The sequence below is a fragment of the Drosophila mauritiana genome, chromosome X, assembly GCF_004382145.1.
Source record: "Drosophila mauritiana strain mau12 chromosome X, ASM438214v1, whole genome shotgun sequence".
Taxonomy (NCBI): Eukaryota; Metazoa; Arthropoda; class Insecta; order Diptera; family Drosophilidae; genus Drosophila; species Drosophila mauritiana.
Genome location: NC_046672.1, coordinates 775,612 through 798,103, shown reverse-complemented (window position 1 = coordinate 798,103; position 22,492 = coordinate 775,612). Strand labels below are relative to the sequence as shown.

The following is a 22,492-nucleotide window of genomic DNA, read 5'->3' as shown; positions in this document are numbered from 1 at the left end:
TTTTTTTGTTTTTGTTTGTAAACAGTACGTAGAGTTAAGCGTATTCTATAAATTAATCATTATATCTACTCATAAATAATAAATAATTGCCTATTTGGAGTTTTCATTTTCACAAAGATGTATACGAGTTATGTTCTGGAGCTTTCAAGGATTATTAAAATTAATAATAAAATATTTTTTAACCCCAAAATGCCTAAGATTATATTAACTAGAACTCCCAGGTAGAAAGCCACTTGAGATTGTGCATTGTAGAGTTGGGCTCGTTGGCTAGAGGACCACTCATTCCGTAAGCAAGTGGCGAGAAGGCGGCAAAACTATAGACCAGGATCGAGAGAACCAGTCCCAGGATAGCGTGGTGAATCCATTTGGGCAGAACTCTCATAATGTAGTTGAACATAACGCCTGTGCGAAATTATTTAAAATCAGTTCAAAATGGCAAACGGTAAAAGGTGTAGTATTTGCAGTATTAGGCACATATATATTATTAATTTGCTTTTAAACAATGTTGAAGTTTGCCACAGCTTCTATCTGCTTACCCGTCAGCAAGGAGTTGAAGATCAAGGCCGGAAAATAGTGGTGGAAGTAGAGCACCCGTCCCATCGCCCAGAAGGGCAGATAGTGGAGCATCCATCCCAGAAAAAGCCAGGCGGCCGCCCGTAAAGACTGCGCCGGGTTGGGTGCCTCCGGTGACCAACTAGGAACTGCCTTTGGGACTTCCTCCTTCACCGGAGTACAGCAACTGCAGATGTCCATGGTGGAGTGCTCACTCTCCTCTCCCTGGGCCACTGTCTCCGAATCCGGACTTTGGGCTTGATTTTGGGCTGTCGATCGGGCGAAGCCAGCTCTTCTTTGCTGAACGACTGCGTTCCACAGGAAAACAGTGACGAAAAGGGCCAGGAAAACCAGATTGCTCCACCAAATCAACGGGTTTCCCAGCAAGTAGATGCGGTAACTGCTGCCGGAGAAGAACTGGCCCTAGAAAGGAAAGGAAAGTGTTACTTCTTGTGACCGAAATTGTTTTTTTCTGCTATGCACACCCTGTAGTTGATCGGCCACTGCCAGGGTCTGCTGGTGACCTCGCCCTCTTTGGGCTTGAGTCCTGCGTTTCCCTGAAGCATAACGGCGTGGGATTCGAGGAAGCGGGCAAAGAAGCCGGGTGCATACACGCTAAAGCTCACACTGGGCACTGAACGGACGGAAGTAAATTGAAAGTAATTTAATATTAGCCAAAGTATTTTAGTAGTATTTACTTACTCAACTTGTGCTCGTTGTCCTCGACGTTCCACTGCGAGTTCTTGTCGCGCACGTTGGGATTGCAGGACACCTCCTGCTGCTCGAACCCCCATTTCGGTAACTGCTTCCCACTGGAGGTCAGGGCGCAGTTCTGCAGCAGGTGGATGAATTTGAGACGGGTGGTGACCGTGTGTACCGTTTCATTGACCTTGCCGCCCACAATCAACACGCGCCATGCGTCGTTGGCATCGCCTACGCCCAACTAAAGTTCGTCAGAGGTGTACCACATGAGCTTTCCGAGCCAATTAAAACGTAAAATATGTTCGTGCTCACCTCGCCATAGCCAGTGACCTGTAAATGCTTCTTGGTCATGGGCGCAGGTTCGTTGTGGGAGTGCAGATTTCTCCTGGTCGCCATGTGAGTCAGGCGGACGATGTCCCCGTGCCGGAGGATCTGGGGCTTGCCCTTTGGTAGACCCTTCTTGTTGTGCGGCCTGATTAGCCACCTATTGTTCTCGTCCTTGTGGGTGTAAGTGGTGACCTGCTGCTGCCTGGCGCCCAATCCCTTGGGATACAGGTGATGATGCGAATGCAGGTAGCCTCCGCCCGTCTTGTGGTTCTTGATGGTCACCAGAGATCCGTAGGCGACATCTCTGGGCATGCTGGCATTATATAGGGAGTTGCCGATCAGCCTGGACTGAAAGGCCGAACTATAGAACCCATCTCCGTTTCCGCTGCGGTTAAGGACACAGAGGTGAATGTAGAAGAACAGGATATAAAGGAGAATGGGCCAGACAATCAGGGTGATGGCCCGGCAGGCCAACTGCTTAACAGTCTCCAGAATGGGCTGCCCCAAATCGCCGAGGATGAGCCACAGTTCAGTGGCTGTATGCAGACCGACCAACAGCACCACAAACAGACCCACGAACTTAACGCTAATCGTGCAGGACAACATGGTCCCGGTGAGGAAGAGCCAGAACCACCAGCGCAGACCGTACGATCCTCCGGAGGCCGTGGACTTCGATACCTTGACCATGCCCCAGACGGAGGCCATCATGAAGAATAGTAAGATAGGGTCCAGCAGGATGTACTGGTTGAGGGTCAAGAGCCCCACATCTAAACGTAGGAAATAGCCGTCAAATAAGAGGGTTAACTTAGCACACGTCTTTACACTAACCGAAAATAAGATAGGCAGCCGCAAGCAAAGCAGCTTCATGGGAACGGGTCAAATCGTAGACAGTATCGAATCCCATGGGCATGATCAGAGCTCCCAGTGTGGTGCAGAACTGTGGGTGAGATCAATTAATAGGACGCAGTTCACAGGGATTGTAATCACGTACATATCGCATGCCCTGGTACCGCGTTTCGTTGTACTTGTCGCCTGGCTTCTCAAACGGAAACGTTCCATTGTAGCCCGTCAAGTAGCCAGAGAGGCCAATGAGCATCTATTTATTTTAAAACATTTGAAATTGGTTAGCCTGATTTGCTTGAGTATTGTATCATCAGTATCCCACCTTTCCCAGCGGTGGATGGACATCGAAAAAAAAAGTTCTGTTGATGTACCAACTGCCCATCTTGCCAAAGTGCGTCTCATCCCAACTGTAAAACAGATAAGTATCTATTAGTCCGGCGAGTCACTTTTAAAAGTGGTTCAGTTACCATATGTGGTCCGGTTCGGTGACCTTATAGAAGCGTGTGGCGAAGGTCACCAGGAAGACGGTGGCCAGGAGAAGCCACCAGTTCCTGTTTTTGGGGTTTTGGTAGGAATTTGAGGAATTTCAGTAAAATTCTCTTTTGTTTTGATCTCGCCGCGCTTACCAATTGGCCTCTTTGCTAGATGTGGGCCCTGATCTATGTGCGCTTTGGGCCACATCTTTGACAGATCCTCGTCTGGGGCACTTGGGGGTTTTAACAACACTTGCTGCCATTATATAGTTTTGGCCGCTTAAATTGAAACACTTCTTAGAGTGGTGCACACGTCAACAACAACTAACCGATCATGCTTTCTCTTTGGTCGACCGACTCGATCTTTCTTCGTTCTTCTTTCTTGGCCAAAACCGGTCTGCAACATGGCTTTGGCTGTGCTTTGACCAAACAAATCGGGCTTACAATATCGGAGACCTGCTTTCCCCCGGGCTATCGATAAATCTGGGCCAAGACGGGTCTTTAACCAGTTTGTTACCAGTCTTTCTGTAAAATCTACAGCGAATCTGGTGGATACTGGAGGTACTAAGCAGTAGCATTGCACTTAAAAGTATGCAATATTTTCAACAGAGAAATGGTAAAAATATATTTGAAGATATCTACATCGCAAAAATGCTGTAAAATATTTCAATTTTCTGGGATTTTATGGAAAATTCATTCAGATATTACCTACGTATTTTTCGTGGCCTGGATAACAACACTGGCTAAGCTTACCTCTTGAACGTCTGGCTTAAAGGCCTATTAGATGTTTAGGTCCCTTCATTCAGGATTAGGACCCTAAAACTTATTCGTACAATATCTTTTTGTTTCGCCCAGAAAGGCGAGAATGAAAAAGACGATACAGCGCCATACCAGGCTTGGAATACCTTTCCCCCATCCAGTCCCGCTTCATCTCGTCTGGGTCTTCGTTTCCGTCCCCTGCGCTGCGCTGCTCCAAGTGCCCTGGCCTCCGTCCATTCGTCTGGGAACTTGGAGCCGCATTAATCGCTTTGATCTTGGCGCACAAGAGTTAATTGCACGCTTGCTGCACAGTTGCTGTTGCTATTGTGCCGATGTTGCCGCAGTGTTTCGGCTTGTTGCCTGCCACGACGCCCGGCAATTTGTAGGATGGATTCGTTGTTCGTTGGCGCGGCATGCGGTGTGGCAGATTCAATCAAATTAATTGTCCCTCGGTTGAAACGAATTACCCGTGTTCCGGAGAAGCCCAAACATCCAGAAAGCAGGGAAAGTGGCTGCGCTAAAGAATCGGGTGTTAGGATCCCATCTAAGTGAAACAATAATCTTAGTTTTTAAGGTAATTTAATCATTTATAAGCATTACCACCATCATGTTTGATAATTTTAGGTCACTATATATTGACTATAGTATAATTAGTCCGAATACAGGTAGTACTTGAATCGCATACAGAAGACCTATACCGTGGAGTGTCCACAAAATGTACAAACCTAAACAGGGGAGAGAACACACAGAGCGACAGGTGGAGGATTGGGTGCAGGTGGTGCGGCGGAGCATATCCAGTCGCCAACCGATGGCAACCACCGTCGAGATCTGTCATTAGACATTTTCCTTCTAATTGCCACGGCTCGGAGCGCAGACAATAGCATAACTAAATTGGCCATTTTGTTGCAATTAAGCGATCCGTCCGAATTCCTCCCCACCATCCCTTGGCTCTTTGCAGCGACAACTTTTGCATCATTAACCCACATATAGTAGACGGGGCTTGCGAAGTGATGAGCCTTTTGGCTGACGGAGATGCCGTGAGAACGCGCAGTGGTTATCTTGCTTATCTTGAAGTCCTAATGCATTTGGAGTCCACTTCGAACGCCATTCATTTTTGATTCATATAATTTATTTACAATTTATTCTACTATGAATAAAACGTTTTACTATTTACAGACTTAGGACTAGCTAGATAACTATTAATAAAAACTTAAGGTGATGGGTATTTGGGGGAGCGCGATCTATAAAGCTATTAACACATTTCAGTTTCTCATTTTCGGGCTTAAAAACTAAGCGTATGTTCATGTTCTCTGACCGGGGCTCATAGCCTTCTATGATGTATGTATATGTTATATGTACAATTGTAGGGTTCGAGATTTTTCTAGAGCCCCTCATGCGGGATCCTTTATCGCCTAAACTCTCGATTGGTTGGGGTTGTAGACGGGCACATTGTGAAAACTAATAGCAGCATATAATGGAGTGATTCCCCCCGTGGGCAGCATGGATTTCCCACTCGTATACAAATGCTTTTTGGGCAGAGCCGCGGCCGCCTTGCTTTGATTCATCAGGGATGAGGTGGGTGTGCCGCTGGCCCCCAGCCGATTTCTGTAGCTCTCGCAGGTCTTGCGCGACCACACCCACAACCCTGTCAACGTTCCCCCCACTAGCTGGAAGAAGATCCGAACCAACGCTGGCCAGGCACTGAGCGGAGTGGGTGAGAGGCAGTCATCGGGAGTGGAGCAGCTGGGCACTGAATCCGCGTACCGCTCGCAAAGAGCCGCCACGACGCCGGCGGTCGTGGGCACGAAGTACAGCAGGGAGAAGAGCACGAAGCGCTTCCGGATCTGCCCGAATCGGTGGTGGGCCAGGGTGGGCTGCAACTGCAGCTGCAGGAAGAGCAGGGACCTGGAGGCTCTCAGGGTGAAGTACAGCCCAAGCAGGAGGAGGATCAGTGCTGGCAGCTCCACGAATCCCGGTGCGTAGCACATTCCCGTCAGCTCACTCGGACGCACCTTCTCCAGCAGCAGGGCGGCAATGGGAGGCGCCAGCGGTGGCACCCAGGCCAGGACGTGGAACAGCCCGGACCTCTTCTCCAGCGCCTCGCTGGACCACTTTTTGTGCGAGGACAGGTAGAAGCACAGGGCGAATATCAGCCACCAGCTGGCCGCACACAGGCTTAAATAGGAGGTGGTTATGTAGGAGGCCAGGCAAGGGGGCGTCAGCAAGCAGCCCGGTCGCATCAGCCGCCCTTGCAGCTCGACGTCATGCATCCTTGCTTGGTTGTGGAACACGATTCGCTCCAGATAGCACACGCTAAAGAGGTTGTAGCACAGGCACAGGAAGAGTACTGGTCTCTCGGGGTAGCCAAACCTGGTGGGCTCTGCCCAGAAGGTCACCAAGGCGAACAGTGTCAGGACGAAGCAGACGGCCGAGAGGCCCAGGATGAGGGTTTCAGACGTCTTCTTCTGAGAGCTCGTGTGGAAGGCGTCCCGCTGACACTGGGGCACGCACTCCTCCGGATTAAAGGGACTGCCGCTAAAGTTCTGCGGGCACAGGACGCCACCCAAGTCAGAGGCGGGCGGTGCGCTCTTCCAAAAGCGGTACGTCTGCGGGTGATCTTCGACGCCGGGTGAACCAGTGGTGGGCGGTCCACTTGGACTCCCGCCTGGCACAACCACCTCCTGTGGAATCTGCATGCACAACTCGTGCTTCTCCGGCTGCGGCAGTCCGTCGCAGTTAAGGAACGAAGGCCACAGCTCCATCAGTTCCGGCGGAGCGTTTTCCATACACTCGCCCCTAACGGTCTCGCACAGCAATTTGCAGGCGGCAACGGGGCGTGGCACATCCGGCGTGCACAGCGGAAACAGAGACGAGCAAAGCAAAAAGCGGGCGCGACGCGAGCAACCGGATTCTATTAGTGGCACCAGCTTGGCAATCTGCAAAAAATGGAATGAGATATAATAATGAGTAATGTGATTCTGAAAAATAAATGAAACAATATTCTGAAGAACTCTTAGCTATTCCCTTAAATACAAAAAAATTGTCTGTAAACAGAAGATAAGTTCGATTCTAAACAATTCTATTATCTACAAGTTTATCTAATAAAAATCCAATAAAAACCCAGCCTTCCATTGATGTTTGCCGACACACCATTCTAACGTTCTAACAAATGTTTGCTATTAGCAAAATTACACAATTCCAGTTTGCCTATACTGGCTAATGTATAGTATTAAATTAGCTAAAATTGCCAAATTAGATTGTGTAATGGTAATGATTCTGGATTAACTGCTTTGTTGTCCGATCTGAAAAACAAGTTGGTGGTGGGAATTATTTTGCTAATTATGTTAGCAAAGTATTTGGAAAAAAAAGTTCTTTATGCCTGGAAAAATTCGATGATTTGTTTTATCACACAAACTTTAAGGTGTAATTTTTGTATGCGGATGATATTTAAATCATTTCTTGTTTATTTTCCATTACTAATCTCACAAGTTGCTTTGTTGGGTGTTAAAACTTGCGTCAGACTTCACACATGGCTTGTGAGTTGCGAGCTCATTCCATTTCCATTTGCAGCTGTCGATGGCAATTAATTGTCAATTACCAGCCATTCAATCTAATAACTTCATAGGAAGCCACGTTTCCTCCTCTTGACTTGACTCCAACTAATCCGAAAACTATCCAGCCGAACCACTCTAAAGTGTGTTTATTGTTATTTGCACGCGAAAACTCTTACGCCGTAACTAAAATGTTCCTTTTAATTTAAGTAGATCATTGCGTCCCATTTGTGCGATGGAAAACGAGTTTATGCAATGTTAAATGTCAACGACGGGTATCAGGTAGTCGAGGCCCTTGACACAGCGCTCCTTCGTCTTCTTTCTTCGTCCATTGTCTATCAGGGAGAAATGCCGACTTTGATGACGATGACGAACCAGACGGATCAACATTTATGAATTTGTGGAATTTTAGACGAGTCAGCGCGGCAGGAAAAAACGAGAACCAGTTCCCCAAGACAAATGGGGCAGACGGAAAAGAAAAAACTCAGGAAATCTGGAGAGAAAAAGGTGCATTAAATTATCGAGCTGCGTTTTCTCAAGAAAGAGACTCAGAGCCGGTGAACCGATCACCGATCCCCGATCACCGATCATGGGGGGACTGGGATCCCTTGACAAGGATTTGATGGCCCGTTCGCCGAGCTCTTTGTTTGCTGCCAAACATTAACCATATTGTTGTTGTATAATTAAGCCACATTAGGCCAAAAAACTAAGAAGAGGTAGGAAGGAAGGATGGAAAGATGGACAGAAAGAAACAGACCGGCGTCCAAGAACCGGCGGGCATCTCGAATGGAGCATTAGACACGCGATTTACAATTTTTTAGGCTTTTGCAGCTCTCTGGAAAATGGCTGCCCGCAATAATAATTTAATGATGCAGCCGGCTAGTGAACCACATCATCGCCTTCGCCATAATCATCTTCTTGCCCGAAAGCCAGTCGAACCAACAAAAAACGAAGCGGCAATCAGCCTAATAGACCTGCTCTGCTACACGAGTGGGAGTGAGAGAGCAGGACTCGGAGCGAGAGAGACGCGCAGACCATGTAATGATGGCAAGACAGGTGAGGAACGAACAGTGGTCTCGAATTCGAAATAAGTGCAACTAATAGTATTCATCAAGATATGGGTAAGACAAGTTTTGACTGAACTGGAAAACATATAAGCTGTCTGTTCTTATGCATGTTAAAACAAATTTGAAGATTATCCAATTCATGTATTATTAGGTAGGTAAGTGCAAATATGTATACTGGTTAGTATAAGCTGGACACTATGAGCAATCTTCGGAAATTGTTTTTGCCTCACGTTCCTAAAACATCGTCTCCCCAAGCAATGTGTCTAAAAGCTGGCCAAGTGTCTAAAATGTATTATTAATGCGAAAGGGCACTGCCTGCCTCTTCACCCCCCTCGGTCATGATGCTCCCCCTATCTCCTCCGACTCTCCAGTCTGCGAAGCGAATGCAATCTGCAACGCTTTGGGCACTTTTGCCTCTTTTTCGGAGCTGTTCGGTATTCTGTTTTCTTTTCGGCGACGCTAAAGTCATCGAAATGTTGGCGATTCGCAGCGGTTCTCGTCCATCCACCCGACGAAAATTACAAATTACAAACTTAGGCTTAAGAGAGACTTTGAAAACCGGACTTTGAATAATGTAATTTTTGTCGGCTGCATAGGATACACAAATATAATTTTGTTAATTCACTTAAAAAACTTAAAATTTGGGGTTTTCTTTCGCTCCCCCTTAAGTTTCTTATTGCCTTTCGACTCGCGGCTATTTCCTTTCATTTTGGTTTCTTCTTTTTATCTCTTTTGGCTTTGTTCGCAGCGTGCTTCACACTTTTTCAGTGAAGTCTGTCAGTCCCAAAAACAATTCGATATCCCCTGATACCGCCCCCTTTTCAAAATTCAATTACAAGGCACGGAACAGCAACAACAATGGTCAGGTTGACACCTCACAACCTAAACGCAAACGTAATGATTGTTTGATTTTGATTAATGATTGCGTTGCAAAAAAATAAAAGCAGACCAAAATGGCTCAGCGGCACTTTGACTTGAATACGTGCTTTTTTGTAGGGAATTGCCGGCATTAGGAGGTATGGAAACATTTTTAAAAACGTTTTATATTGAAAGGCAAAAGAAACGACAAACATCTGTATTACTAGTAGGTATACATATAAACAATTGGAAACAAGAGAAAATGCAATAGTCGAGTTCCCCGAATGTCAGTTACCCATTGCTCAGCTCTTGGAAACGCGATATTTCATAATTTTTTGGGATATCGATAGATATGCGAAAATATTTAAAAATTGTTCAAAAGGGTGGCGTTTTGTAGGTGTAGAGAGAGGCGTGGCAAAAGTTTTTTTGGGTATACCAGTAGAAATTGGCTAGACAAACAAAAATATGAAGGATGAATGCTTCCATTTTATTTCAGAGCAAATTTCGGACGAATATAGGAGATGAATTATGTTGATGTGTCCGTGCAGGACACAGTTGGTGCTTTCTTCTTGTAGAGGTTCGAACTGTTCCTCTTGAAGGCAGCTTTTGTGCTCTTGTAGAAAGTTTGTGCGCTGTTTTTTACAAGAGTTGGTGTATGTGTGTTCTTTTTCTACAGATTTGCCTCTTCGGACGCACTCTGACTATTCTTCTTTTACTTCGTGTTTTTGAAGTTCGTATATCTTTTCCTCTTGTGTGTGCACGATTCGTGCTTGTCACCCTGGCCTTTTTCGTTATCGCTTTCGTAGTCATCCTCGTCTTCATCGTCCTCATCTTCGTTCCGCTCCATGACGACAACGTCATCGGCATCAGACCACTCGACCATCCTCTTCTTTTTCTGGGGAGCATAGACACAGCAACTGGCTTTGAGGGAACGGAAGCTGGCGTTCGAGACAAGGATAACCTTCGATTTGAAGGTAGAATGGTCGAGCTCCTCAATGGCGCGGGTGGCCTCGCTCTCCGTAGCAAACTGGATAAACCCGTGGTTATCGATCACCAGCGAGCCAAGGATTGTGCCGAGGGAATAGCAGAGTAAAGACAGCTCCTCACGGGTGCAAGGGGGTAGGTTTCTCACAAGGATCCTGCTCCTCAGACTCGTCGGTCCACTGGTAAGTTTAATTCCCGCGATATCGCTTCCAGACATTTTATTTTTTTACTTTATTTTTAAATTTTCCTATTTCAAAGTGTTCCTTTTTCTCTAGCTTTTCCGGATGATTGTTCCAAATTTGACAACTTGTTCCAGACCATAGGAATAAGATGTATGATCAATCTCAATCTTTTAGCTTTTATAGTTCCCGCTATCTCGAGGTTCATACTGACGGACCGATTAAGAATATATACAAATACTTTATATGGTCGGAAACGCTTCTTTCTGCCTGTTACATACTTTTCAACGATTCTAGAATACCCTTTTGCTCTACGAGTAACGGGTATAAAAATAGAGAGCTGTAAAGATTCGGATTTCTTTCATTCCATCTTTAGCCCCCCCTGCAGCCAACCCCTTTTAATGACCGCCGCCACTTGGGGAACCCCCCTCCCGGATGAGTGAGCGATATCTGTATCTGCCAGATGCATCTAGTTTTGGCTTTCGACTTGCAAGCGGATTGGAGGCCTCAAACAATTTGCCGGCTGTCAGTGTGACAAGTGTTGCGAAATGCCGCTGAAAAGGCCGCACACACGACAAAGACTCATGGATAGTTGAACAGACAGTGAGATCTCCCCTTGACGCACCTCTTGACGTCTTAAATTCAAGTTTGGTCAGTTCATTCGCTGCGGATATACCACATCTTAGAGATAAGTCGCTGAATTAAAAGGGGTGTATCTTTCGACCGAATGTAGTTTAATACGTAAATAGGTGTCCAAAGCGCTCGGTTATCTTCTTAAGTTTTTTTGGATTGCTTATTTGGTTTGGGCTTTGTTTTATTTAGATGCCGTTTGGCTGCTCGTTGGCGGACTTGAGCGGTTTGATGCGAATTGACAGCTGTTTGCCAGATGCCTGAGGTTGGTGGGGCGTTCAGAGGTGACTGTCAGCCAGACTCACTTGCGGCACAACTTCAAAGTCGACTGATTTAATACGCTACGAAAGCGTTTGCAATTAGCGAACGGTGATCACAGCTAGCGACTTAATTTCATGACTGGGCGTTCAAAAAACGCAGAAAAGTTGGCAGGAGACTGTGAATTGTATAAAGTAGTATGCTGCTAAGTAGATTCATAACTCCAGATCGGTGACTTCATTTGCGTTCGGTATAACACACCGAACTATTGATGTTCTCCTGAGCCATCAGGACCGGCATATGCAGATAAGCATACTATGGATCTGTCATTCTTCATTAGCCCTAGCTTAGATTGTCCTTACTCCAAAGATACGGATCGATTGTTTTGTAGCTAGTCGTGTTAGCCGACTTTTTCATTCCCCTCGCAACGTGATCGCTGCCAGAACTGTCAAGAGATGCCGACGACGTACGGCTGTCGTCTCACAATTAATTGACATTTTGACTGCAGTGGATTGTCATTCAAAGGCAGACTTCGTCGAGCGGAATGCACCAAAGGAGCTCCTCGCCAATTGCCTGAAGATATTGAGGCATCCGCCGAACACCGAAAGGCACACCATTAACTACTTTTTTTTGACTTAGGAATTGAATGTTTGGTTTGAAATGTGAATTGTCCGAAAAATGTAACAGACTCTTTTAAATGCATCACAGATTTCATTTGCCGTAACATATTTTTAGATACTATTGCGAATACTTTTTATCATTGGCCGAACATATTTTTCAAAGATATATTGAGGGGGTAAGAGTACTATACTTAATTTATTCCCTGCTGTATTCACCGCACATAATGCTTTTAAGTCGCTGACTACGGCTGTTTCGTTCCGTTGCCAAGCTAGATAATCTGCGGCAGCAATCTGCGGGCCGGGGGCTCTTTAAGGCCCAAAGGCACTTCAGCTGGCCCAGATCTCTGGGGCTCAGTGAGGTTCTGCGGCTACGTAGGCAATACAATTGGCACATGTTTGACCAGTCCTGTCCTCGTCTAAAGATACTTCGACGGTCTCTGGAGGGATTTAGAGCTTGGCGATCGGGAACCGGGAACAGGGAGACCTGACATGCCGTGGAATTGTATTGGCTTTGCGGAAGGTAATGTATACGCTGCCGTCTGCTGATCTGACATTTTGTCAGGCGGCATTACCGAAATAAGCTGCACTTTGCCGACTCTACATGCAACGTGCCGTCTGTTTTTACTTATTTCCCTTTCTTTTTTATTGTTTAGACTCGAAGAAAGAGATCACAGAGTTGGACGGCGAGGGAAGGAAGCGTTCGGGTCAATTCACACGAGCGCAGGGGCGCAGTTCCATTAAGTTAATTGCCATGTAATTACGAGGAACAACAAGAACAGCAACAGTGCGTAATACCACGCCAGAAACAACCACATCCCAACGTCATCTCCAACATCCTGCTGCGCTGCATAAAAGCGAAACAAAAGACTTAGGATACAAACCTGCCTTTGAGGTTCGTCGCTTAGTGGACGCTTTTTCTATTGGCACCTTTCAGATACCCTTTCGAATTTAATGGCTCAAATATTAGTTTGTATCAATTTAAGTGAGTATTTAGCTAAAGTTAGATACTAAACTAAAGATAAGTTTGGCTTTTTTATATTCAGCAAGACAGTGTGTATTTGATAGATAGCATATTCTCCACTAATCTTCCACTTCCCCAGTGACTCTGACATTCCAGTTGCCTATCCTGCTGCTTTTTCTTCTTTCGTTCTTCGCCATCAACTCGCTTCTTCTTCTCCTGCTTCCCACTTTCGCTTCTCATTCGCTGAGTGGCTGGGAATGCATTTGAAAAACGTTGCCGCATTTTTTGCGTGTGCCAGCAGCCGAAGCAGCAGAAAATAAAAAATAACGCATAAGCCGCCACTGCTGGAATGAACTAATTGTTTTTGGGTTTTTTTTCATGTATGTATTTTCTGTGTGTTTATCTGGGCTTCGTCTGATTTTCAGCCCTGTCAAATTGTTTTCGCCAACATTGCAACTGCCCTACCCATCATTATGGGAATGGAATAAGGACAGGTCCCAAGTTCCAGCGAAAAGATCAATTCGCATGAACAACAATCACTTCAAAAACTATTTGGATATACGTTTACATCATCCGTCCATCAATTTTAAAGTATTCTTTGTGTTTATATGTCTTGATAGCGCGCAAGCCTTTGCTTGAGTGTTGTGTCTATTCTCGCCAAGCGCCGGACTTCAAAGTCACTGAGCGCTGAGCAGGAACAACAAAAGTAATGGCAGCAGCTTTCTGAATTTAGTTTGACACTATCAGCGTTAAGTCGTTTTCAATACCGCCCTGATGGATTCCTCACGCCTCTGCACCCCTTGCCTTAATTACAATGCAAACAAAGCAGAGCGGTCTACCGTCCCGCTCTCACTGCGTGCTATCACGCTTTAGGGGACGGACGTAAGCCAGGTAGCTGAAATAGCAACAACAACAACCCGGCGCTTGACGTTTGCAGACTGTGTTCCGATAAGAACGTTCGCTAGGTTGCTTTTCTTATCAGAAACGTCCGGCGGATTAACTCTGTGGATTCCATATTTTCTTCGAGCACATTTTTATGATTTTTCCAGCCGATAGAAAAAGCTGATAGCCAGACAAATGCAAACATATTAGTTGTGGTTTCTATTTATCGGAAGAACAGCGAAGAAACGGGAATTTATAATGCTAGCTATTATGACAGTTGCGAGATAAACGCTAGATGACACGTAAGCCGCCTTTTCGGATTTAGAAGCAGTCACTGCGGCCCATTTAACTGGCAAGGCGGTGGGAAATACGTAGGAAGATCTATGAACTAAGCCTGGAGTCACATTTTCCGGTAGGTAAGTTCTTGGGGTGGGATGGATGCTTACGAAATGGCCTTTTTACTTAATTTCTTTAATCAAATTAATATCGGTTAGATATTGATAGTGTGGTATCGGCTTAATATGTGTACTTTGCCCTGCTAAGGTTAAGTCATAAGGCCTAAATATATGCGGCTGATACGGGCCTTTAGCGAGCGATAAGCCATAGGCAATTCTCATAAAAAGTAAGGTTTACGGCATTCTTGTGGGCACCGCACTGTTCTCGATATCAAAAGCCCCCCTTGAAACCCCGTTTCACCTGGGATTGGTGGCTGAGCATTCTTAATGGGTTTTGATTTTCAAAATCAAACAATTTTATTGTCGCCATCGTCGGCGTTGCTGTTGTTGCTTTATAGCTGCCATGTATTTGGTTGCGGCCTTGTTGAAGTTTTGTTTTCGCTTTGTTTTTCCACAGAGAACTCTCGCTCGTCAGATAATTCCTTGCTCAAATATTTACAATTACTTTACATAAAATGCTGTTTTGTTCAGTGGGAAGTGGGTTACCACGGCACAAATTTCATTGGGCTTTATGAATGTAGTAGCGAAGAATGCGACGTACTCTTCGCAGGTGTTCAACGCTATGAAAGTTGTTGTATATTATTGGAAATTTTATTAATTAACATTATGAAACCTACGAGATTGGTGAGCTTTTTTTCCCCGTTCATAGTTGAGGCAACGCTGGCAGCCGCAAGATGGTTATCTATGGAACCAACTCAGTGCGAAGACGCACCTTCAATTAATTCACTTGTAATTAACGCTCGACAAGCACTTTGTTGGCACTTGATTGCAACGCCCACTCGCAAACAGGCACACAGACAGACAAACAAACAAACAAACTCACCGCCCAACTAACAAAAGATAAACTGAAAAACTGGCAAAGGAGAAGTACACTCTCGGTCTTGGACACGGACGGAAAAATTGGAATTACAACCGACCTTCTCGGTCTCCTCTCCATTTGCTCCCAAAATACCATTATTCGAATTTCATTTCACGTGGCATGCCGCCGTCTTACGGTGAATATGTGTGTTTTTCCAATCGCCGACTGATAAGAATCATATTTGTGTATGTATTGCAGTTCCACTTCAGCTTTCCTTAACACCTCACCAAGTCGAAACATTGAACAGGGATCTAGGGATCAACGCATATGTAAACTTCCATATCCAAATTCGTCTCACCTTCGCCTCTCATTTCGTCCATGCGATCTGCAGTACTTTGTTATTGAGTCCGAGCATTTGTGTAAATACGCCCCTGTATGTACAAACGTATCCTCTGAAGCTTTTGATGATTTTTATTGCCGCTTGGTGGGGTGGCCGTAGGAATCTCTTTGATTTCTGTGTTTTATATGGCTTCCAGATGCTTCGATCAGTTTAACATGGTTCCCATTCAAATCATTCGGTGTGCTTGTAATTTCTTCAGATCCAGGATGGCTGCTTAATTGCCCCTTGAGATTTGGCCGCGATTCGTTCACTGCCCTCTCTCGTCTGGACAACAAAGAAGAAGCCAAAGAAAACCGAGAAAACCACGAAAACCATGGAAGCACACTCCCAGATCGGACAATGCCTTTTACTTTCCTCTTTTCAGCGCCACGATGAAACAAAGTAGGCGGCAACGCGCACCACTGAGTCCCTTAAAAATACAAAAAAAAAAAAAAACAAAGAGGAAATATTCAGACCTGCAGCCAGATAGAAATCAGTGAAGAGCGAATGACCAGCAAGCAGCTTCTGTAGCCTGGAGAAGCATCTCGCACTGACCCACAGTTCAAAATAGTTGAATTGATTTAATGTATACATATATTTGAGAACTGAAGTATAGCCCTCAGCCCCCAAAAGAATCGAGATTGGTCTGCTTCCTGCACCTTGCATCGACATCGGAGCCACAGCAAAAGTGGCAGCACGACGTAATCGACATCGACATTTGACTTTCTTCGTCCAAAAGAGGGCATGGGCATAAAATGCTAGATACGCTCAAAGAAAACCGAAGTCCGGATTAAAGGTGTTAATGGATCTGACTGCGCACACATAGATACATAGATACAGCCGCTATCCGAGCTAAACCCAAAAGGCCGATGCCGAACCGATGATAAAGCGCTAGTGTACACGGCGAAAAAAAGTGATAGTATCGCGTTAGCACCGGCAGGTCAGTACTAATATTGTTCAACTAGTAATGTATGTGATTTGTGATTGGTGAATAGGTTTAGTCGTGTGAGAGTTGTTTTCAAAATTGATAAAGCGAGTCCCGAGCTTTCGAAGCAATAGTGATAGAAATATATTCGATAATCATTTCTTTCAGTGCTGGCGTGCAGCACAGATTCCCTCAGCGGCAGCTCTTTGTTCGTGTCCATTTGTAATGTCGGCACAATCGCTCAGGTCTTCCCAATCCACTAGCGTCTTCTGTGCCTGTTCTTCGAGATTGCTCGCCGGCTTTTCCTCCGCCGCTCATTCCACGCACTCTGCAAAGCGGCAATTTTCATGGGCCATTTTCACGGTTAATTACGAAGCAGGAGCGAGATGACCTCAAACCTTGGGTCGCAGTTGACTTGGACATGCAATAGCAGAGAATTACTCCAGAACTACAAAGGATTTTCCCAAAAGCCAGATCACTCACGTGGATGGTTTATTGCACCATTTACTCAAAGACGACATTATTGAACGTCAATTAGGGGTCGCCCTTTGACTTGTTTTAGTGATAATGGCTCGTTTGCGTCTGCTTGGGGTCTCTTTTCCACTAGTATCTAAACAACTTTCGAGTCGAAGAACCTTCTCCTTGTTTTTGCCGCTTTGTCTTGTTCCCCAGAGCGTTGCTAATGGAAATGAAACCCCGAAAGATACAGATACAGAAAATACAATCAGAGCAGCGGGGGGCGTACGATGACGGTTTCTATGGGCGTTTCGGATCTGTGGCTTATGAATGCGAACTATATATTAAAATGGTCTCATGCAGACCCCCAAAAACCCGCAAAATGACTTCTATCTTCCATATTGGTGTGCCTTTCAACATTTTTGTTTATTATTTACTCTACCTCCACGGCAGTGCGTTTTTCCAACATCTCTGCTGCGACAGTAAAACTAGTAATACTGAAAAGCCAAAAAACAGTGGGAGTGTGGGCTGTCTGTCGGTCCCTCTTTGATGCGCTGCCGCCCTCCACAAGCCCGTCACTCACAATTCCGAATGTTTGGCGAAGAGTTTGGACTCTTAAACAATATTGTATCATTTACTGCGATTGCTGTCCTTACTTTTATAGGGTAAGTATTTAGTTTTGGCCAAAAGCTGTCTGCCTAGACTACAAGCAACTATAGACCTCAGCATAACTAATTATGCTAAATAAGTATGCTAATACAGTTTATCAGCAGTTTGGTTCAAATGCTTATAGTGCTCCTTAAAGTATTGGGATCTAGAAGGACTTTCATTGCTTTCCTGATGTTTTGAGACTGGAGTTTGCTAACAATTTACCTGCCTGGCATACGGCTTATTGGCCATTGCTTATTTTATTTTTAGACGCTGTTTAAGCTTTTGTTTTCGCACGTAAGCGACGGAATCACTTTCAGGGGCCACACCACAGCCGACCTATCAAGAACGTGGGATCGCGAGGGTCCGGGACGTGCCTGCCTTCAGGCTCACGGTCGTGGCTCTTCTTACCTGGAGCTCAGCCTCCAGCTGATTGGTGTGACCTGCCAGGTTGGGCAGTGCGGTCATGTTGTAGCCGAGGCCTTGGCAGGCGGACACGGCGATGGGCTGGCACTGCAATCCGTTAGGCCCTGCTCCGGCTGCCACCGGGCCATTCTGGCCGGCACTGCTGGCCGCGATCGTGGCCACGGCCCAAGTCAGGTGCAGGAATAGGATCAGGATCGGGGCGGCGTACATTGCGATGCTAAGTGGGTTTCAGGAGGTCATGTTTGTCACTCCAGGGCTTTCTGTTCAAACGTCACTCGCGGCACGTCAAAAAAAATGTTTGTGTTAATATTTCTGTGCGACTCTCAGTGGTTTACGTATTTCTCCGGTTTGTAAAGTCTCCACTTCAAGAACTGCGAAACGCAACCACCACTCTTCACTGTTTCCAACAAACTGAACCACCGACGACACTCAACGAACGCTATGCTATGCGGTGGCCGATAGGTGGATCGGCAGTTTATCGATAGAGCAGCCAGGTATCGATATGCATGCATGGGCGGGCAGTAACACAATTACATTTAGATCTTTTTAATTTGAGAGTTTAAATTTTGCGACTTGTTCGCATTATATTTGCTCATTTCAAAGCTTCGCATTTCAAAGTGTTACCTGCCAACTTCGACACTTTGGGGTCTAACTTAGCCATGGCCATTTCTTCGAGTGTAAGGCGAGGAAACTCGATCGGTCGGTAGTCGACCAACCGCATCAGCAACATCAAACAAAACTGAATGACTGCGGGAGTGTGGCTGTGGGCTGGAGGCTGTGGACGGAGGGGTGGAGGGCTGCCAGCATAAGGCAGGGCAGGAAGGATGAGGGGTGTGATGGGGGCTGCGAGGGGACGGTGGATGCAATTGAACACCGGGACCTCCACACGTTGCAAACGGCGGCGTCGGCGCTCTTTGATGTGTGCTTTGATTTCCGGCAGCCAGATAAGATTTTTGCCCCTCCTGAGTGCCGCGCCTTTTGGCCCTCTTTTGTTGCTTTTCCCGTGTGCCGCTTAGAAAATCGCAGATCGAAACGGGTTTTGCAAATATTGTTGTTTGCTGCGGATCCTTGATCTTGTGGAGCCAGGGCCCTATCTGTGGCATTAGATCGGATGGGTAACCACCACCTGTTCGGATTCACTTCTTCAAATTCGAACAAACCGCTTTTGCATTGCATTATAATGATCAAAACACGGTTTATATGTGTTCTTATGTAAGTGGGACGTCTTGGGAACCACTAATGAGTGATATCGATATCCTTTGCTAACATATGCGATGCCAGAGACAAGCTTTTGCACGTTGAGATGTTGCCTTTTAGAGTCTGGAGCTAATATTCCAGGGTACACCACACACAAGAACACTATCACTACAACCACTCACTTAGCGTTCAGTGCCGGCCCGATTCCCCTCTCCGATCCCCGATCCCAGATCTTCAGATCTCTCAATTGTCATCGCAGCTAATCCCCGATGTAAGTACCCCCGAATCGAGGAACAAAACCGGAGACGAGCAGGTCGCTTTGTTTGTTTGTTTTTGTGCGGCTGGTGCTCGAGATCCGCCAGTTGTTTGAACTTGGATGCGCACGTTAAAGCATCATCAAAGAAATCGATCTGAACGCAGAATGGGAGTGGGAATGGAGCGGACTGGATGGCGCATAATAGCTAATGTAAGCACTTGCACTTGGTCTTCCCCCGCCGCTCTCGAAGAAGAGGCAGCCTCTTTTGTTTGCCCACTCATTCCACATTGGGTTCTATGTTTTTGTTTGCTGCTCGAGCGGGTCTCTGTTAAGTGCCTGATCCCCTCTGCTGTAGATTGGTCCAGTGGTGGTAATAGGGTGCTCTTTGTTGGCGGCAAATAGTCCGTCATCCATCCATTCAGGCCATTTGGCCGGATATCGGAAGTCGTGGTGATCAAGTGTCTAGGCCCAACCGAATAGGTCCAGTGCAATGAGGGGTAAATGTCCTATTATTCCTTCCATGGTTAGGCCTTTATAGCCATTTGCTTTCGTGTCACCACATGAGTCACCTCCCACTTGCACTCCCCCATCCAGTGGTCCCACCCCACCCAACTCCCAGCAGGCACATGCGTATCCGACATTTACGCGAGTATGTGGCTCTCTTTCGGCTTGAAGAGCATTCCATTAACTAGTTTTCTGGTCGGCCGAGTTCAAAAGCGCTTATTAATCTGCGGTACTTGTGTTTAGTACTTTTAAATAAGTTTTGAGTACTTTATTCAGTTCGCTTGATGTTTCGCCGCCGCTCCAAGTCACGATGTTTGCTCTGCTCGTTTCCCTTTTCGCTCCTCCGCTCCTCCCATGCTGTTTGCCGTTGCTTTTGGCTTTCCTCTTGCGAATTGGACGCGCGTCAATATTTATTTTATTTATCTCCTTGCTCGCTCAGCTTGCGGATACTCGAGGGCGGACGGGGGACCAGACACAACCAAATCGAAATATGGCCATGGAGGTACTGATTTCTTCCCGTGGATACCAGGAGAAGGGCGGCCTGGCGCCCGCCTGCAACTCAATCCGCGCGGCGTCACCCAGCGGACTTCTCTTGGCCAACTCTTTCGCTCTTTCTTTGCAGAAGCCATACGAGTAATGCGATAATTACAATGCCAGGAATCATTCGTCAGTTGGCCACTCCGTGTGAATTACCGCGGCTCAGACTAAAGCAATCTAAAGTTACTCCCCGCTCGAAGGGAGGGGAGAAGCCTGCACTGCCTGCCAAGAGCGTTACATGGGATTATCCCCTGTCTCCTGTTACACCAGCCAAATAAATCTTCAGCTGGCGGGTACGTAAGCACCTGATTCCCAGCTCATTCAGCACATTTGCCTAGGCTCCCGGGCAAAACACACAAACACAAAGGCATTCGCGAATCTCCTAATCCAATTAGGTCTCGTTTATATGCACAAATCGTTCATCAGGCCCAATCGAAGGAGCTGCAAGCCCGAATTCAGCCATGGGAAGTTCAGCCGATGCGAAGCCAAGCAACCATAGGGAAGAGCCCGCACAACAAAACCCCAAATTCGGAGACTTAAAATAATCTAACAATCTGTGGCACGCCACAGTGACAAAGCCCTCGATCTGCCCTCTGCGAGGGCGTGCCCTACAGCGAACTGTTCGCGGCGGAGGGCGCTTCAGATATAATTTGCCATATCCTGGCGGAAGGAGGGGGAGATAGGCCCGCGCGGAGTCGGCGAAGATGTGAGCCGCGCCGGTTGCTAATAAAGTTGCCCGCCAAGAAATTAAGAGCTTTGGGGGAGCTCAATAGGCACTTCCCCTGGCCATTTTCTGCGGCCCGTCTAGGTGCTAATTTCGCGACCTCACAGAGATACAAATCCGCTGGCGAACGCGAGGGGTTCCACAGAATTTCCATTTTCAACCGAAGCGAACCGCAGATAAGGGACTAAATGTCAAAATTATCTGCACACTCGCTCCTCACATTAACCCATGGCGTACGCACCGTCGTGCAACTGACCAAACCCAAGGTGGAGGAAGGCAATCCTCAAGGTCGTGGAAGAAACGTATTTCAAGTGCCTAAGTTATGATAGAGCATTCATTAGCGTTTGCTCTTTTGGCACTCACATCTGCGAAGGAGTACTTCATTTTTTCTATATAATATTTCGCATTGTATGCTGGAGTTCCCATGGGTTAAGCTTCGGACATGTCCACTGAAGACTGTGGAGCGAGCGAGGATGGGCAGGCAGAGGAGCCGCGGACAAGAAGCGAAGCACATGGGAGGGACAAAGTGCAAATATATGTTGTCAGACCACAAAGCCGGTCCCAAAGTCAAAAGCCGAAGGAGGCGGCCAGAACCACAGGAAAAATCGCAAAAAACGATGAGCCTTCCCTCGATATGCCAAAGTGCATCAGGCACTAAAATGCAGAAAATTGAAACGGGCTTTTAATGAAACGAAAGCGCCGCCAGAGATGAGATGCGCGACTGGCTCGGATGATTGGCTATCTAGCTGGAAGCGGATATCTGGCTCAGACGTCCACTCAAATGGAGATGGAGGCAGCCTGGGCAAGTGAGCGCTCACAGGCGAAAAAAGGCGAACACAAAGAGTCAATTAATTAGTAGATGGATTCACGATTGGCGCTGCATATATTGACACTGCGCTGCAGTCGAAGGCGCAGTTGGGATCACTGTGAAAAATACTTTCGGTTTTCTAGGTCTTTGAAATTCCCTTCCTGCTCTTGCAGGGCGCCCGGCGCACCTTTCTGCAACATGTTGCCCGCCTTCAGGTAGGAGACTGCAGATGCAATCTGTAGTTTCTCCCAGTGTCGAAACTATGGCCGAGAGTGGACCTCCTTTTACTCGAGATAAGAACGGGGATTGGGAATAGAAGCTGGGCGTTCATTAAATGATAAGCGGGCGACGGACGGGTCCGCGTGATAAGGGCCTCTGACCCATCAGGATGGGCAAGGTAAGAAGACTCCATCTCCGACTCCATCACATTGGAGTGAAGGGCGCACAGAGATCAGGGCTCGGGTGCCCAGCCAAACTGGGCAGTTAGAGAGAGGCAACCACGGGTCGGAAACAGAAGCTGCAGCGAAAAAGATGACTTGAATGCACGCAATCCCCAGGGCGCCACAAGGATCAAAATGAATTGTTAATACGAAATGGGGAATTCATGATTACTGGAAATAGAAGATGGCCCATCCACGAGCAGCTTTTGCCTCGCAATAAGTCCTAAAAATAAAGCCAATTAAGATAGTGCAGATTATGCGTAAGTGCTAGCCGAAAACGGGGCGTGGTGGG

General features: G+C 46.6%; 3 protein-coding genes across 4 annotated transcripts; all 3 read right to left on the bottom strand.

Annotated features, from left to right (window-relative positions):
* Nucleotides 1-186: 186 nt before the first annotated feature.
* On the bottom strand, nt 187-3,305 carry LOC117148891 (protein O-mannosyl-transferase 2). Its single transcript, XM_033316595.1, has 10 exons — nt 3,051-3,305; nt 2,892-2,975; nt 2,747-2,831; nt 2,573-2,677; nt 2,410-2,518; nt 1,567-2,348; nt 1,255-1,495; nt 1,038-1,186; nt 537-975; nt 187-402 (listed from the first exon to the last, which is right to left on the bottom strand). Exons 1-10 carry the CDS (start codon nt 3,158-3,160, stop codon nt 209-211), a joined length of 2,298 nt encoding a protein of 765 aa, XP_033172486.1. The 5' UTR covers nt 3,161-3,305; the 3' UTR covers nt 187-208.
* A 1,458-nt stretch (nt 3,306-4,763) lies between these two features.
* Nucleotides 4,764-18,155, bottom strand: LOC117148892 (frizzled-3). 2 transcript variants are annotated; one of them, XM_033316596.1, is made up of 2 exons: nt 17,720-18,155; nt 4,764-6,592 (listed from the first exon to the last, which is right to left on the bottom strand). In XM_033316596.1, exons 1-2 carry the CDS (start codon nt 17,942-17,944, stop codon nt 5,069-5,071), a joined length of 1,749 nt encoding a protein of 582 aa, XP_033172487.1. In that variant the 5' UTR covers nt 17,945-18,155; the 3' UTR covers nt 4,764-5,068. The 2 variants fall into 2 exon arrangements, with proteins under 2 accessions (XP_033172487.1, XP_033172488.1); XM_033316597.1 differs by lacking the exon at nt 17,720-18,155 and adding an exon at nt 15,259-15,523.
* LOC117148894 lies at nt 9,599-15,240 on the bottom strand. Its single transcript, XM_033316600.1, has one exon. It carries the CDS (start codon nt 10,331-10,333, stop codon nt 9,845-9,847), a length of 489 nt encoding a protein of 162 aa, XP_033172491.1. The 5' UTR covers nt 10,334-15,240; the 3' UTR covers nt 9,599-9,844.
* Nucleotides 18,156-22,492: the final 4,337 nt, after the last annotated feature.